Below are 15,868 nucleotides of genomic sequence, written 5' to 3'. Positions count from 1 at the left end.
CAAGATGACGCACTGCTCTGCGAGTCTTCCACATGGATACTTCATCTCATGCCATGACACTGATCGAGCAGAATCATTATAAATTCATGATAACTCACAAAAACCAATTAAAATAGTCATTTCAAATAGCCTATAAACACCATCCAATAGCAAACAAGGCAAAGCGATTTTCAGCTCAAATGAGCACTGAGGCTGCGCTCATCTGCAATTAAAAGCCCTGAGCCAGAGCAGGACATTCCTCATTGCTATGATGGGTGCAAGTATAACCCTATGGGACAACCGCCATTGACTTTTGCACAAAGGAGGCGCTCGTTTTATCGATGCCGAGTGTGTGAGCCGACTCTTCCCGACCCGGATGTGAACCCGCAACGTTTCGAATTGCGAGCCGCTCGGCTCCAGCGCTGACCCGCTCGGGGCTGTAAAGCTGGAAGGCGACAGGAAAACATGTTTAACGCTGCCGTGACCTTTGTTCATTTTTCCAGGCGAGTCGCCAAGTGGAAGCCACACGAAGCAGTCTGCGACTGTTGACGGGTAAGAACCCGGCGATGCTGAGGAACGCACCGCGTACATTTGTTCGTGAGTCGCCGCGCCGCTCACGTTTGTTTTCACGCTGAGTCAATATTCTCGCGGACTTTTGTTTTTCCCAAAGTGCTTCGCGCGGTTGGGACTCATGGCGTCATCAGCGTGGCGACCAAACGACGAAGCCGGAGCAATCGTCCTGCGGCGGCACGAACGCGAGTCCTCTCGGCTGCCGGGCGCAGGGCCCTCCTGGAAGGAAGGATGGCAGGTGCGGTTGCGATGGCTGCCCTTGCTAAGGGTTCCCACTTGTTTGGGTCTCATCGGCAGCATTGGGCCTGTTTAAAACGAAACTTAAACAAATTAACATGCTGCATGTCATTTGACTAAATTCAGGCTCTGAAAATTGAAATTTTGTTTTGTGCCTTGGTAAAAATTGGTTTTGTTCAGGTCAATGCCTCTGTTCACAGGAGTTTTCCTTCCTTTCAATTGCATCTTTTCACACGTTCCGTGGCCCCTGTGCGATAATGCAAGAATAAAACGAAGCCCTGTGGATAGGGGCATGTAACCAGGGTTTAATGTCAATCAGATCCATCCATGTCAGCGACCACCATTGTCCAGTATTATCTCTGTCTTGGCTATGGCTGTTGGCTAAGTCACGTTGCATCTACTCGAATTTATCAGCAACTCCGAAAATATGTATGTGCCCGGCACACCACGTCCAGTATTATCTCTTGCTATGGCTATGGCTGTGCCTACGAGTCACGTGCCACATACTGCAGTCTACCAGCGACCCCCCCCAGAAACAAATATATATATTCAATGAGAATCTAAGCCCTGGGATGCTTCCAAAGGTTTGGATTTCATTTATATCCGTGTATATTTTAGTGCCTATACTTGGTGTGAAATTCACAAGGATTGATTGGACTTCGCAAAAATTACCTGGCACTGGGAGTCAGTACCGGGCCTGGTGGGACGTTAGAGGCCAAATTTGGTACTGACCTCTCCACCACCACCACCACCACTCAAGTGTCCCATGCCGTCATTGCAAGCGGGCTCATTAGTTGCCACCACCTCAGCTATTCAACAGGGCTTACGAAATAAGAGTGATTTGCCTTTTTTTGGAAACGGCCCTGGATAATTCAAATTAAACACTTTCTGCACACGTTGAGAAAACCCGTCACAGCTGAAGCATGCGTGCAACTCTGGACACAAATAGAAATAAGGGGCCGTCCATAAATGACATCACGCACCTAGGGGGGGGGGGGGTGGTCAGATTTTTGTGACGATGTGTGACGAGGGGGGGGGGGGGTCAAAAATCGTCCAAAATTGCGTGACGTCATTTACGGACGGCCCCTAATTCACGCAGAGGTGCAACTACTCGCATCCGTATGTCTCGCGTGCGTGTCATGTGACCACCACATTGCCACATGCATTGCTTTCAGCCTTGTTTAGACCACCAGCTCCGATGAGCCGAAGGTGTGGCTGTGTTATTATTTAGAGAGCATTGCACGTGCATTGTGGTCACGTGACACAGACGCAAGACATTATGGGGGATCGTGGATTTGTCGTGTTTTTGTTTATATTCGCTGAGCACAGGCCAAAAACGTCACACGGCCAGTAACATAGAGCACGATAAAAACATGCAATAGATAAAGAGTTGACACGTTTCTTGAATTGAGCGAGGTTATTTGTTATGTTAAGCCTTTCCCGTTTCGAGATGACTGCAAGTTGCAGGGTGGGTCCCATTCACCGCCGAATCTCGGAATGCACAAGCAGCTCAGTGTTTACTTTATTTAGAAGGGCATAGCGCTGTTGTTTTTAAAAAATAATGTGCTCACCGCAGAGAATTGTAGAGACACGACCATACTCTACGATAGCTGGCATCAAACTGTGCCACACACCCTCCCGCATGGCCTTGTGGGAGCCTTGGTACTGATAAAGTTATTTTATTTGATAAAGTTATTTTATTTGAGTTTTCCTTCCGCACTCGGAAGAAAAACTGATGACGTACACGTATACGTGTGTATGTATACGTGTACGTCATCGGAACAGGAAAGGGTTAAGAGCCCGGGGGAAAAAGAAACGTTGGGAGGTGGAATTCTACAGTCGAGCGGTGGCAAGGGAAGGAGCAGATTGTGAACACACCTGTTGCGTGTCTTTGTTACTTAAACGGCACCGTACCTCGCTCGGTAACTCGTGCCACCGTCATCGTCGCTGTGACGACGTTGTGACGACGTTGTGACGTCGTTGTGACGTCGTTGTGACGTCGACGCACTTCGCCGCAGACTCGGGCCCGGCGGCCAGGGAACACCGCTCCAGCGCTCGGCCAGCGTGATGTCTCCCGGCAACGTGATGCAGCTGACGCTCGAGTGGTGCAAGACGCGCACGGAGAACTATGCGGTGGGTAGCCCATAGCTCTGTTCCACGCTGGTGTCCGTCTCTCTCTCTCTCTCTGCGCCAGCCTCGATGCGTTACCCGGCCAGTAGCGTCACGAGTGTGGGGACCGGGGGGTGCCTTTGCAAACCCCCCTCATGGCCAAAGCTATGAGTTGGGATCTCCTTGACAACCACCACGAGATTTAAATTTCGATTTAAATCTTTCGTGACTGCAGGGATTCATATTCTTGGATCTTTCGGTAAAGTCACGTAGAAGGGAAATAATAAAAACAAAACATAATACAATTCTCACGACGTTTCGGCCACAACACAAGCAGCCGTCAGGTGAAGAACAATAGGACGCTGTCTTTCCGACAGCTCTGTTCTTCACCTGAGGACGGCTGCTTGTGTTTTGGCCGAAACGTTGTGAGAATTTCATAATGTTTTGTTTTTATTATTTTATTATTTCCCTTCTACGTGACTTTACTGAAAGATCCAAGAATATAACCACCACGAGATATGTTTGTAACAACAGTGTAAACGAACTAAAACTTATTGAAACCGTGGTTTAAATGTAGATTTCACCAAAATGCTTTCATTTAGTTCCACGTTGAATTTTAACTTAATAAGAGCAGTCACGTAACATTGCAAAGAGGTAATACGGAGCTGTAGTGGCTGAATTTTGCGAAGACGGAAAATCCTAACGGCATTAAATGTTCGCGACCCTGAGTGTCACGATGTGATTAAGAGGAGGCCGTGACATGTTATAGCCTAAGTGCGACCGTGTGAGACAAATCAAATATTGGGGCCCCACCTGACCAATTGCCGCACCCCCTGAGCTTACGATGCAGTTATTACGCCACTGGTTGCCCCGCGTTCAGCCTCGGTTGTTATCGCGTCGAAAAGCCACTGCAAACTGATAATTGTTTTTTTACCCTTCTATCTGGCAACAAAACTGACACCTTTTTTACAAGGAGTCATGTTTGCATAGACCACAATACCTGCAGCCATAATGCAAACAAAAAACATAACTCTGATAATATATGCACTGTCCTTGAAGTTGATTGGTCCACACCTGAGACAGCTTTCCTTAGAGCCTAGTCTCACATGGGTTGGACCAGATGACGCCAAAAGGCGCACAACTCAAAGACAATGCCCCATCAGAGTGGACCAATCAACTTCAAGGACAGTGCATATATTATCAGAGTTATGTTTTTTGTTTGCATTATGGCTGCAGGTATTGTGGTCTATGCAAACATGACTCCTTGTAAAAAAAGGTGTCAGTTTTGGTGCCAGATAGAAGGGTAAAAAAACAATTATCATATCTTTTACTGGCAAATGAGGTTCCAATGGTGCCACTGCAAACTGTCGCCGTCGTCCACAGAACGTGAGCGTCAGGAACTTCTCGTCCAGCTGGTGTGACGGCATGGCGTTCTGCGCCCTCGTGCACAGCTACTTCCCGGAGGCGTTCGACTTCTCCAAGCTGAGTCCGCAGAACCCGCGGCACAACTTCCAGCTCGCCTTCACCTGCGCCGAGTGAGTGCCGCGCTCCTCCTAGCAATTGACTCGCGAACAAGGATGTAACTGCGCCGCGGTGGCGAGACGGTTAACTACCTCGCCCGGTATACAGGAGGTCGTGGGGTTCTTGAAGCTGTACTTTCCCTCGAACGTCCCCTCCCATTGTGCTCTGCCCTTTTCTAACTTTCCAGTCCCCCTTTCTCGAATGTTCCCTCACTGTATTTCCCTTAGCCAATCCCTGTCCTTCCCCTCGAACGGATCCCAACCGTCACCTCTGGGCTCCACTCTGTTTCCCGCCTATTCTCATTCGAAACCTTTTCCTCCAATCACTTCAAAAGCCTGCCTGCCGACCAATCCCTGCGGAGGCCTCTTTCAGCCAATCGGAGACCTTCGTCTATCTTTGAATAACCGTTAGGCTGCACGTTGTCTTGGGGATATTTTCGGTCATTACACATACACCTAATCGTTTACGTGAGAAGAAATTATATTCGAGAAGAGTTAATTGAACCCCTGCAGCCATTGCGGGGTGATACAATGCATCGCATGAACAACATTGTTGAATGCAATTCCAACTCCACATTGTGACAATTCATCGAATAGCAAGGGGGAGTGAATCGTTTAGGCCAACTTACGACAATTCACACGACTCACCCGTTCATTCAGTAAGTCACAGACGTCTGTAAAGTATTCAGACAGCGTTCTTTTTGTTACTATTCTTTTAGCCCCCCCCCTCTCGATACGTTCCATTCATTGGCTACCACATTCTGATAAGCTCCCCCCCTCTCCTCCCCCTTAACTTGTATTTAAGAACTTGAATCTTGGAATCCCTGCCTCACTTGATACAGCAAATCTGGCTGTGACGGTCCCACCTGATGACGGAGACTTGTGTTGCCTCCGAAACGTGGTGGTTTTTTATTATTTTATTTTCATTAATTTTAATTTCATTTTTTTTATCTACGTGACTTTACCGAAAAAACTAAGAGTATGAATCCTTGCAGTCACGAAAGCTTCAAATCAGGAATTAATATTCTTGAATGGTAGTTTGTCAGCTGTTCCAAACTGTTGAAAGTTGCATTTTATTGTGGTTAGGAGGATTTCTGGGCACCAGCGGCCAAAGTGAAAATTAAAATATATTTTTTACAAACTCTACCTGGGGGTATTGTAAAAATTACAGCAACAGGTGGCAACGCACTGACATTCGGAGTAAATTGGAAGAAAAAAACGTGTAAATTAACCGTGAAAGATTAAACAGGGGGAAAGAAATGCTTAATTAAAAAAGAACTATAATTGCCAAACTATATTATTTTTTTATTCTTCGGGTCTTTCGGTAAAGCCACGTAGATAAAACAAATAATAAAAATAATAACAAATATCACACTATTTGTTATTATTTTATAATAATAAAAATAATAACAATATCACACTATTTGTTATTATTTTAATTCTTTTTTATTATTTGTTCTATCTACGTGGCTTTACCGACAGACCCAAAGAAGATGAATTCCTGCAGTCACGGAAGCTTTATGTCAAGATTTATATTAATTCTTGCAACGTAATTGAACAAGGAAGAAAAAGCATGCACACACACACGCGTATGGGTTACATGCGTTCGTCTGTAGAAATATGACATTCACCACATCACCATCGAAATCATCATCGACGTGACACAAACCGAGTGTAGGTCACGATGAGACCATGGGCCTCGGATATCGGCCTTGCCAAGGAGGGTGCACCTCAGCCGGTAGAGCCAGCACACCGAGGGGGTGTCTAACTAGTGCCGGTTTGTGTTTCCCATTAATCAAGTTGGCTTCTTTTCAATAGGGCAACTTCCAAAAACAACAATTAACTTACGGCCACAACTTGATTTGAATGATATATATATTGTCAACTGTATCGAAGTTTTTGTTTTTATGTTTAATGATGGTATGGAGCGTTGGGTAGCAGATGTGCCCAAAAAAGATTTACTGGACTATAGCAACACAACATTGTACTAATTTGAGGTCATACTTCATTCTTTTTTTTTACCAGAGTTATCATGCATCCCTTGCCCCATTACAGACAGACAGCTATGCATAAACACTTTAAACTTCAGTCGGATGGCATTAAAAAAAAGACATTACATTGATTTACTAAATTATTATTTTACAAAGTGAATCTTTAAAAAAACCCGTTATAATTAAGGATAATTTAATGTACCGGCCTTGGCTTTAGACCTCTGATTACCCCTGTTGTGGAGCCCTGTCCAATTAAGTCATTTGTTTGGTGTCACAACCTCTGCATTCAATAATCTATAAATGTTCAGCATTCTTAATTCTGTATTGATCGCGGGGGGGGGGGGGGTCAAGCACAACCTAGAGCCTTAGACGAATGAGCATCGCACAACCATCCATTATGATCTCAAACTACAACGTGCTGTTGTTTTTCAACAAACTTCCCCCACGACCACAGTAAAAGATGAAGGCGCAGCCCTGCAATTTCTTGCTGACGCCACTGCTGCCGGAAGGGCCTCCACGAGAGCGAGCTTGGGAGCCCTAGAGATGCCCCTCTGGGTGGTGGGGGGAGGGACATTTTGGCCTACTCTTCCACACTACCCACTCCTTACCAAACAAATACAAAGATCCCCCGTATAGCATTAGCAGGCTGTTGGGGCAAGTGCTGTTAGTTAGCACCTATGAAGGCGGGCACGGCACACGAGGGGGTGGGTGGCCAGCACCACGCCCGGCCGCCTTTGTCTCCCACTCCTTATGACATTGCTGGTCTGCTGGATCGACAGTAGCGGGGGGGGGGGGGGAGGGATTAAGAAACAGCCATCGTTTCAACTGCCACGCTGAGAGATCGAACCGTCAGCCTCTCGATTGAAAGTCCAGGGTACTAACCACGACACGGCTGTGGCAGCTTCCCATAGATACAGAACTGTAGTAGCAATGATAACAACAATTATACTCAGGCCAATTATCAAACAACGCCTGAGCCAGTCGCGACACTTTATTTCCGGGAGGTTTCCTGCATTTTTTGACGTTTGGGCAATACCATGAACCGAGATGGCTTAGCTACGCGTGGGGAAGAAGTCGAGTCACCCCCCCAGAGAAACCCACGGCTCGTGTGAGGGGGGCTAACACACTCAACCGTGGGTGGCCGGTCCGTTACGGCACACACATCAGCGGCACCCCCGGCAGCACGGCCCACCCTTCAGCGTCGGGCGTCCGATATTTGCACCGCTGTAATTTTGTTTTTAACCAGCGGTCACATTCCCCTTCGCTTTGTCGGGTTTTCAAAGGCCACGGACAGGGAATACCGAAGCAGCAGAAACACACGTTGTTGTGTTCTTAGGGGCCCGATTTTGATGACTCTCGCTCGCTCGCTCCCACATGGCAGAGGTTGCAAATGGGTTTTGATTCCTTACCCGTACCCATACCCGGCCGCACCAGGGTCACAAACGGGTACCCGTACCGGCCGGGTACGGGTACCCGTATGCTACCCGTACCCATACCCTACCCGAAATGAGTGACAAACGGTTACTCACCAGTGACTCACGGCCTACCGGTACCAGTACCCGGCCGCACCAGGGTCGTAGACGGGTACCCGTACCCGGCCGGGTACGGGTAGCCGGGTATCGGGTAGGGTACGGGTATCGGGTACCCGGTTGCGACCTCTGCCACATGACTAAATCACGTTCCTGGGGTTCGACCAAAGTAACCTAAAAAAACGACGGAGACGAGACGACTACCCCTACCACAGACAGAAGCATGGCCATGACAACAGCAAGACGTAGACTGAGATCATTTAGTCGTGTTGTGAGAGACTTCAGCGCCAAACATGGCAACTGCCTATACACATGTGTGTGTGTGTGTACTCTCGATATCCTGATGGTGGCGTTGTCTTTGTGCTGTTTGCCTTTTGGCGTCCTCTGGTCTAACACCGTTTGAGACGAGGCTAAAAAGAAAGCTGTCTCTGGTGTGGACCAATCAGTTTCAAAGACAATGCATCATCATATACTACCAGAGCACGTTCACCACAAGGATACGTGGTCTATGCAGACATGCTTCCTTGAAAAATGTTTCTGTTTGGTAGTTTAACATCTCAACACAACTGTTTAATTTCCAGAAAGGGTAACACCCATTCTTATATTTTGATACTGGCAAGGTAGGTCCAATTATGTTGTGGTTTCACTCTTCAACACACCGGTGGGCTAAAGTAGTGAACTATTTGTCCTTTGTCAACGTGACACTTTTTTGCTGATTGGCCGTGTCGGGTGGTGGAGGGTTACGACACATTTATAAATAACGCGATCTAACCCAAAAACGTTTATTATGAATAATATTGGTCGCGAAAGCCTACGTGTTAACCAGGTCCCAGTATGTGTGTACTGTACGCATAGCCAGTGCTGTATAAATGATTACTCGAGTTCGCCGATTGGCCCACTCGCCCCAGCGTGTAATAACGAAGGGTGCCCTAAATGTTTGACTGCTTTCGCCAAGCAGACGCAGGGACAAAGTAAATGGGATCTAATTCTAATCTAATTCTAATCTAATTCTAATCTCATTTATATTTATAGAGGCGCCTTCACTCAAGGCGCTCTATAATCCAGAAACTTACGCCTTGGCTAAGGATGATTTAGGGTTTATTGATTTCAGCGGGAAGGGTCAAATAATAACAACAACTTTCGACAAATTTTGCCTCAAATGGCATCGTTATTACGGTAGTTATATCGATATATATTTTAAACACATATTTGCTAAACACAGACCCAAAAGGCCACATGAAACCTCCACACAGAGACTTCCCAAGCAATCTAAAACTAAACTAAACGAATGTATTTTACCAGGTAAGGTCCACTGAGCTATGTAGCTCTTTTTCAGAAGCGACCTGGCCACAAATGATAGCGCAACGAAGTGGCTTATCACGTGGAAATGTATAGCAGCCAAACGCCCTAAACGCGGGATGTTGATTCTAAACATGGAGGGAAAAACAGGAGGACCCGGAGAAACATCCACGCGACCACAGGCAGAGAGAGAGAGAGAAAGACATGCAAACTCCAAATATACAACAGGCATCAGGGTCGGGATCAAACCCACGACCTCCTGTATACCAGGCGAGGGAGTTAACATCTCCTAGCCACCGCGGGTTAGTGCCGTCTGAAATCCCCGACTAAATTAACGGTACCGGTCATCGCTCACGCGTCACACTCCCCCCCTCCCTCCCTTCTCCTCCTCCTGATTGTCCTTGCAGGCGTTTGGCCCACTGTGACCCTCTACTGGACGTGGAAGACATGATCATTATGGGCAATCGGCCCGACTCCAAGTGCGTCTTCACGTACGTGCAATCCCTCTTCAACCGCCTCCGCAGGCTGGAGCTACTAACGAGGTCCGTCAATCAGGGGAATTAGGGGCTTCGACGACCCGCGCCGTCAAGCGGCGACGTAATTGGGAATCTTTACGGCAAAGCGCGGCTTGCCGACGAACGATGTTGCGTTGCTCCGGTAACGGTGATGCGGGTGCGGGGTTGTGGTGACTTTTGCGGTTGTGGCCGTGTAGCTCTCTCCGGTGTGTTATTCGGGTCACAGCAGAGCGTCTTGTTGTTTTGGTTGTTGTTGTTGTTGTCGTTGTGGTTGTTGCTGCTGCTCGGTGTGACGTCCCGACGCTCCGCTCCACGTGCTGGAAGGAGCTCCTTCAGTTCGGCGAAACGTCGGACATCATGCCGTGCAACACGCGGTGCGAGCCCCCGAAAACACGACAGGAGGGCGGTGACGTTGGTGTGTTGATTTTTTGTTTTACGGGCAATACGACTCATCGCGCATGGGCCAGGTGTGGCACTATCAACACCCCCCCACCCCACCGTATCTAAGCGTAAGTGTCCTGCTATTCTACAGACTTTTCAATTGGGAGGTGGCTAAAACGGAAATAATTCACCCACACACCCCCCCACCAAAAAATAAAAATCAGGAGAAACCTGGTATATGGACTATTCAGTTCTCCCGGCATGTGGAGCAAAACGTCGGACATCGTGCCAAGCAAACAGCAAGCGCTACAACCCGAAAACACAGTGGAGCTGGCCCACTCGTTAACGACTGTCAAATTATCCCATTTCCTAAACGTATATAAGTGGTGTATGTTTGTGTATTATATAGGCTATATGAAATGAACGTGAATACATAATATATGTATAAAATAATGATAAAAATTACAAAGCAATGTTTTCTGTTTGTGATTTGCAAAAACTTTATATGGTAATATTTCTTCACTAAACTTTTTTTGTAATAAATGTCGCGGTTGCAATTATTATACAGTCGGTGTGTTTTTGGTTTTTTCGCGATGTCTCATTTGCCATATCACAAATATGTATACACGTAAAAGAAGATTACCCATTCATCCTCATTTTATTTCTCTCTGTGGCTTGTGTTTTTCGAAACTGTTATGAACGTTTGAATCATAAATCCGACCAAAACACTGTATGCCAAATTAGCACTCCAAACTTTTGCAGAGTGAATATAATAGCGGGCTATTATGTTATCGTTTCAATATTATGATTGTTTTGTAATTGTTTTCTTAGAATACGTACTACTTTTTTTTTACCCGTGACACACCACTGGATGGGGGGTAGAGTCAGCAGTTCAACAGGGCAGCAGTGACATGTTAACTACCTCGCCTGGTATTAAGGAGGTCGTGGACTCTGACGCTTGTTGTATCTATGGAGTGGTCACACGGAAGTCACGTGAGTTGCAGGAATCGAGAGCTGATTTAGAAGGAGAGATTTGTGTGGTTTACGAATTCAAGAATCCTTTCGGAAATCGCGCACTGCAGTGCGTCTCATGTGTTAGAGAACAGCTGTGAAAGAGAGATAAATTACAGAGCTTCTCCCCAACAAAAATCCTTCAAGTCACCTTTGTATCACTTACACCACAAGGGGCACACGCTACCACACACTGATAGAACGTCGCTCGTTACGTGGCAGAAACATTCTCAAGAGCTGGAATTGAGCCAAATCAATGTTTGTTGAATAATCAAATGTAATTTGATGTACTCAGTTTTTTCGGTAAAGTCACATAGGTAGAAAAAATAACAGATCACGACGTTTCGATCGCCACACAAGCAATCGTCTCTCCCACCTGAAGTCTTCCCACCTGAAGACGATCGCTTGTGTGGCGATCGAAACGTCGTGATCTTTTATTTTTTCTACCTACGTGACTTTACCGAAAGAACCAAAAAGAGTATGGATTCCTGCAGTCACGAAAGCTTCAAATCAAGATTGTAATTTGATGTGTTTGTGTGTGTGTGTGCATTGGCCACCTATCAGTGAGCATGAAATTCCTTTTAGGCAGTTTCAAACGAAAAATCGCTGAATCTGGTCACGAAAATTCTTCTTTAGCATGCCGGTGAGCTGACACAAAACACGTTCCCTCGGAGTGGGCAGGTAGGAACTTGGTTGGACAGCGCATTCGTGCACGACAGACAGACAAATAATCCCTGGTGGGCAGTGTGGAACCTGTTGTTCCTACCTGTATGTATAAAAGATAACTTGACTTTAGGTAGCCAGGCAGACAGCCCCCTTAACTATCGCCCCCCCCTCCCTTAGGCCCCTCCCCTGACCCTCCTCCCTTAGGCACCTCCCCTCTCCGTACCCGGCAGTAGGTCTCCACCAATCAAAGAGCTGTTTATGTTATATATTTATTTATGCACGACAGACAGACAGACAGTCAGACAGACAGACAGACAAAAAATCCCTGGTGGGCAGTGTGGAACATTGTTCCTACCTGTATAAAACGCCCGTACGCCCGCGTGATAATTCAGTTTGCTTGGCCCGTTAGGTGGCGGAGGGTTTTGACGACACAGTTTGGCCGTCAGCTCCGAAGCAGACTTTCTATTTATACTGGAGGAAGCCGATCAGCTATGAAGCTCTTTATCACGGATGTCCAGTCGGGGCGGGTAAGGACGTTACAGCAACAAACACGAAACATAAACACGATAGGAGTGTAAAGAACAAGAAGGGTAAACACGTTTAACACGCAGTAGGCTTTCGCGACCAATATCCATAATATAGGTTTTTGGGTTCGATCGCGTAAATATAAAAATGTGTCGTTAAAACCCGCCACTGGCGAAGCGTCGTACTCAGATTGTAAATGTTGTGGCTTGGCTCTCCAACACACCGGTGTGCTGTACTAGTATACTACACTATACACTCCACTATACACTACACTATACACTCCACTGTACACTACACTGCTATACACTACACTATACACTACACTACACACTAGTGCTGTACTAGTGACGAATTGGCACGTTCTGTTTACGTGACAACCCTTACTAGTTGGCTGTGTCGGGTGGTGGCGGGTTTTAACTACACATTTATATATTTACGCGATCTAACCCAAACAAGCTCTATTATGAAGGGCAAACAATCACCCAAACACATACAAATATAACACTAAACCATCCCCATTTTACCAGACAAAGACCACGGAGGTATTAACTTATTGTTTAAAAGCGACCTGGCCACAAATGATAGCTGAACAAAGTGGCTTATCATTTGGACATTTATAGCGGCAAAATAATCGGAATAGCCTGAACGCATTACATAGTGGCCTTACGCAAATATCAATTATACGATTCATGACATTGGCTGCAAAAAAAACCTTACACGACGTGTAACGTTAATCCGGTTTAACCGGCCAGATTCGAACCACGGGATATCTTGGCGATGCTGGTCCGATGCAACTGCGCTCCGAGCCAGCTGGCCACCAAGACAGCTCTACAATCTGTATTTACGACCAGTTCAAAGTGCCGGAGAGCTCGGCCGCTGTGACCTCCAGCGTGACCCCGGCCACCCCCAACGCATACGTCAGGAGAAGGTCGCCGCGTGTGCACAAGTCACGGGGCACGCGGCGTGACGTTCATTGGAAGTTTGTAAACTCGTGGAGCGCGTTCCACGCAGGAAAGTTGACCGCGGGGGGGAGGGGGGGAAGTTCCTTCCAAGATCGTTCAGCCTTGACAGTGACGACTGGCTCCCCCATGATGTGTTGAATATTTATAACGCTGCGTGAAGCATATCCTCCAAATATTGCTCCGGACCAAATTACATTTTGAAACAAGTTTGTGGAGTGTCTCCAACATTTTTGAACCTGGAAAGTGATTACAGTCTAGGGATGAAGACAAAGATCCCCCGTATAGCCTAACAGACTGTTTGGGGCAAGTGCTGTTAGCGAGCACCTATGCAGGCCGGCACGTCACACAAAGGGGATGGGTGACCAGCACCACGCCTGGCCGCCTTTGTCTTCCTAGTGCTAATGTTTACACACTGCACCAGGTACTCATTTAAGGCTGAATCGGCCTAGGGGAGGCCCAGAACCGGTTCAGATAATCGTCGCTGGGTGTTAGCCGTGAGCGGCAATCGAACTCGGGTCGCCGGGTTCGTAGCGGAGTGCGCTAACCGTTGCACTACCGCTCCCCATGGCATGAAGACGCACAGACAAACACACACAAACACTCCCGCCTGGTCTGTTTACACATGCAAGGCCAACCATCTGCAGTAAATAACTGAAGTCACTGCACGATGGGGAAACGATGCACAGCGCTGTTCGTAAACGTTTACGAACGTTAGCGCGCTTCATCATTTACGCGCCGCAAACAACAACGACGACGACGGCGACAGCGATGACGCGTGGCGAGGACAAAGGAAGCGACGAGAGTTCACGTCACCGCTACGGTGCGGAGACGATTCAAGAAACTTTCCCCATTAGGTCGGCGAGGCCCCAGACCAGATCTCTCGCTCGCCGGCGTCACGGCGAGGTGGCGCCGATTTAGCGGGGGTTCCCGATTCCATTGAGTGGCACGACAGCGGTGAAGCACGTGCTAGCGGGGTGAAATGAGTGGGAAATATCACGTCATTCACGCCACGTTCGCCAAATGGATCGATGGGTATACCTTAGGCGGTGCCAATATTCAGATCTGGCTCACTGACTAAATTGATTATTTGCACTCTTATGGTGTCTTTGTATCGTTTGTTCTTGTAACGGTCTGACCACGTGCCCCTTACTGGACATCTGTGAAAAAAAGAGCTTTATAGCTCCACGGATTCATCCAGTATAAGGAAAAGTTCCGTACGTCCGCGCGGGGAGATGGAATCGAACCGGTAGAGTATTGCACCCAGAGGTCGCAAACGGGTTTTTATTCCTTACCCGTACCCGTACCCGGCCGGGTACGGGTAGCCGGGTATCGGGTAGGGTAACGGGTATCGGGTTGGGTACGGGTATCAGGCACCCGATTGCGACCTCTGATTGCACCGCGGTAACATCGATCCGTCCGCTTTGAACAAAAGGCCAAACACAATTTACTATAAAGTGCTTTTGGTGAAACGCGTAAAAAATGTTGAGTCAAGCCCCCCACCCCGAAAGATGCTGCCGAGCGAACAACAGCCCCATATAGAACAACGAGCACACGCTCGTTTTCCATAACAGAGTGACGCTGACGAATAACTGTTTGGTGAAGAGAGGACACGGAGCGTAAAACTTGGCCTGTGTTTGGGTAACGCGGAGCGAGCACACTCGTTTTTGCTCTCTCGCCATCTAAGGAAATTCTGCCAATGGAAAGACGATCGGCCACCTTGAACGGAACGCAGCCGCGACGCTTGTAACAGGGAGGGCGCGGGGTTCGATGCCCAGCCTGACGCCTGCTGTGTATTTGGAGTTTGCGTGTCTTTCTCGCTTTTCTCCCCGTGGTCGCGTGGATTTGTCTCCGCGTCCCTCCTGGTTTTGTCCGCTGCACATTGAGAAACAACGCGCTGTTTGGAGCATTTGGCTGCTATGCATTCGCACACGACGATACGCCACTGGATCGGGCTGTCGTTTGTGATAGCCCGGTCGCTTCTGAAGAAGAGCTACATAGCTCAGTGGGGCCTTACCTGGTAAAAGAAAACAGTTTAATTGAACAGTTTAGCCAATTTCGATTTAAAGCTGCAGGGATTCATCTTCTTGGTTCTTTCGGCAAAGTCACGTAGAAGGGAAGTAATAAAATAATAAAAATAAAACATAATAAATTATTGTTTTATTTTTATTAAAATTATTATGTTTTATTTGTATTATTTTATTACTTCCCTTCTACGTGACTTTGCCGAAAGAACCAAGAAGAAGTTTAGCAAATTCTCGTGCGCAGTGGTGGCACCAGGCATGGACAAAACAAAGGGAAAAAGGTTCGGGCCCCAAGAAGCTCAAGGGTGCCCCTTCACGGCAATCTCATCTACTTGTACGTTTGTAGAGCGCCTTCACTAAAGGCATTTGACATCGTTGACAACACGGTGAGCGAATATCATTATTTAGATGGCAGGAGCGTTGAAGGATTGAGGAATGAGTGGCAGCGATAGAGGGGTTACTTAAGGATCACAAAAGGGTTGGGGAGGGACAGAAAAGAGTGGAGGGGTGGCGGTGGGGGATGGAAGGGGAAGAGAATGGGCGATGGAGGAGA

General features: G+C 47.4%; 1 protein-coding gene across 2 annotated transcripts in view; it reads left to right on the top strand.

Moving 5' to 3' along the window:
• LOC144945283 (smoothelin-like) overlaps positions 1-15,868 on the top strand; it is a 130,665-nt gene that overhangs the window by 47,631 nt on the left and 67,166 nt on the right. The window contains exons 7-11 of one of the 2 annotated variants that reach the window (XM_078873680.1): positions 483-531; positions 650-787; positions 2,805-2,919; positions 4,279-4,430; positions 9,642-10,691. In XM_078873680.1, the coding sequence (XP_078729806.1) occupies positions 483-531; positions 650-787; positions 2,805-2,919; positions 4,279-4,430; positions 9,642-9,798 (611 nt within the window). In that variant the 3' untranslated portion in view covers positions 9,799-10,691. Of the gene's footprint in view, positions 1-482; positions 532-649; positions 788-2,804; positions 2,920-4,278; positions 4,431-9,641; positions 10,692-15,868 lie in introns of those variants that run through there. The other variant, XM_078873679.1, reaches the window with a different exon arrangement.

This window comes from Lampetra fluviatilis, chromosome 37 (assembly GCF_964198595.1).
Source record: "Lampetra fluviatilis chromosome 37, kcLamFluv1.1, whole genome shotgun sequence".
Classification (NCBI taxonomy): Eukaryota; Metazoa; Chordata; class Hyperoartia; order Petromyzontiformes; family Petromyzontidae; genus Lampetra; species Lampetra fluviatilis.
This window is presented reverse-complemented; position numbering and strand designations above follow the sequence as displayed.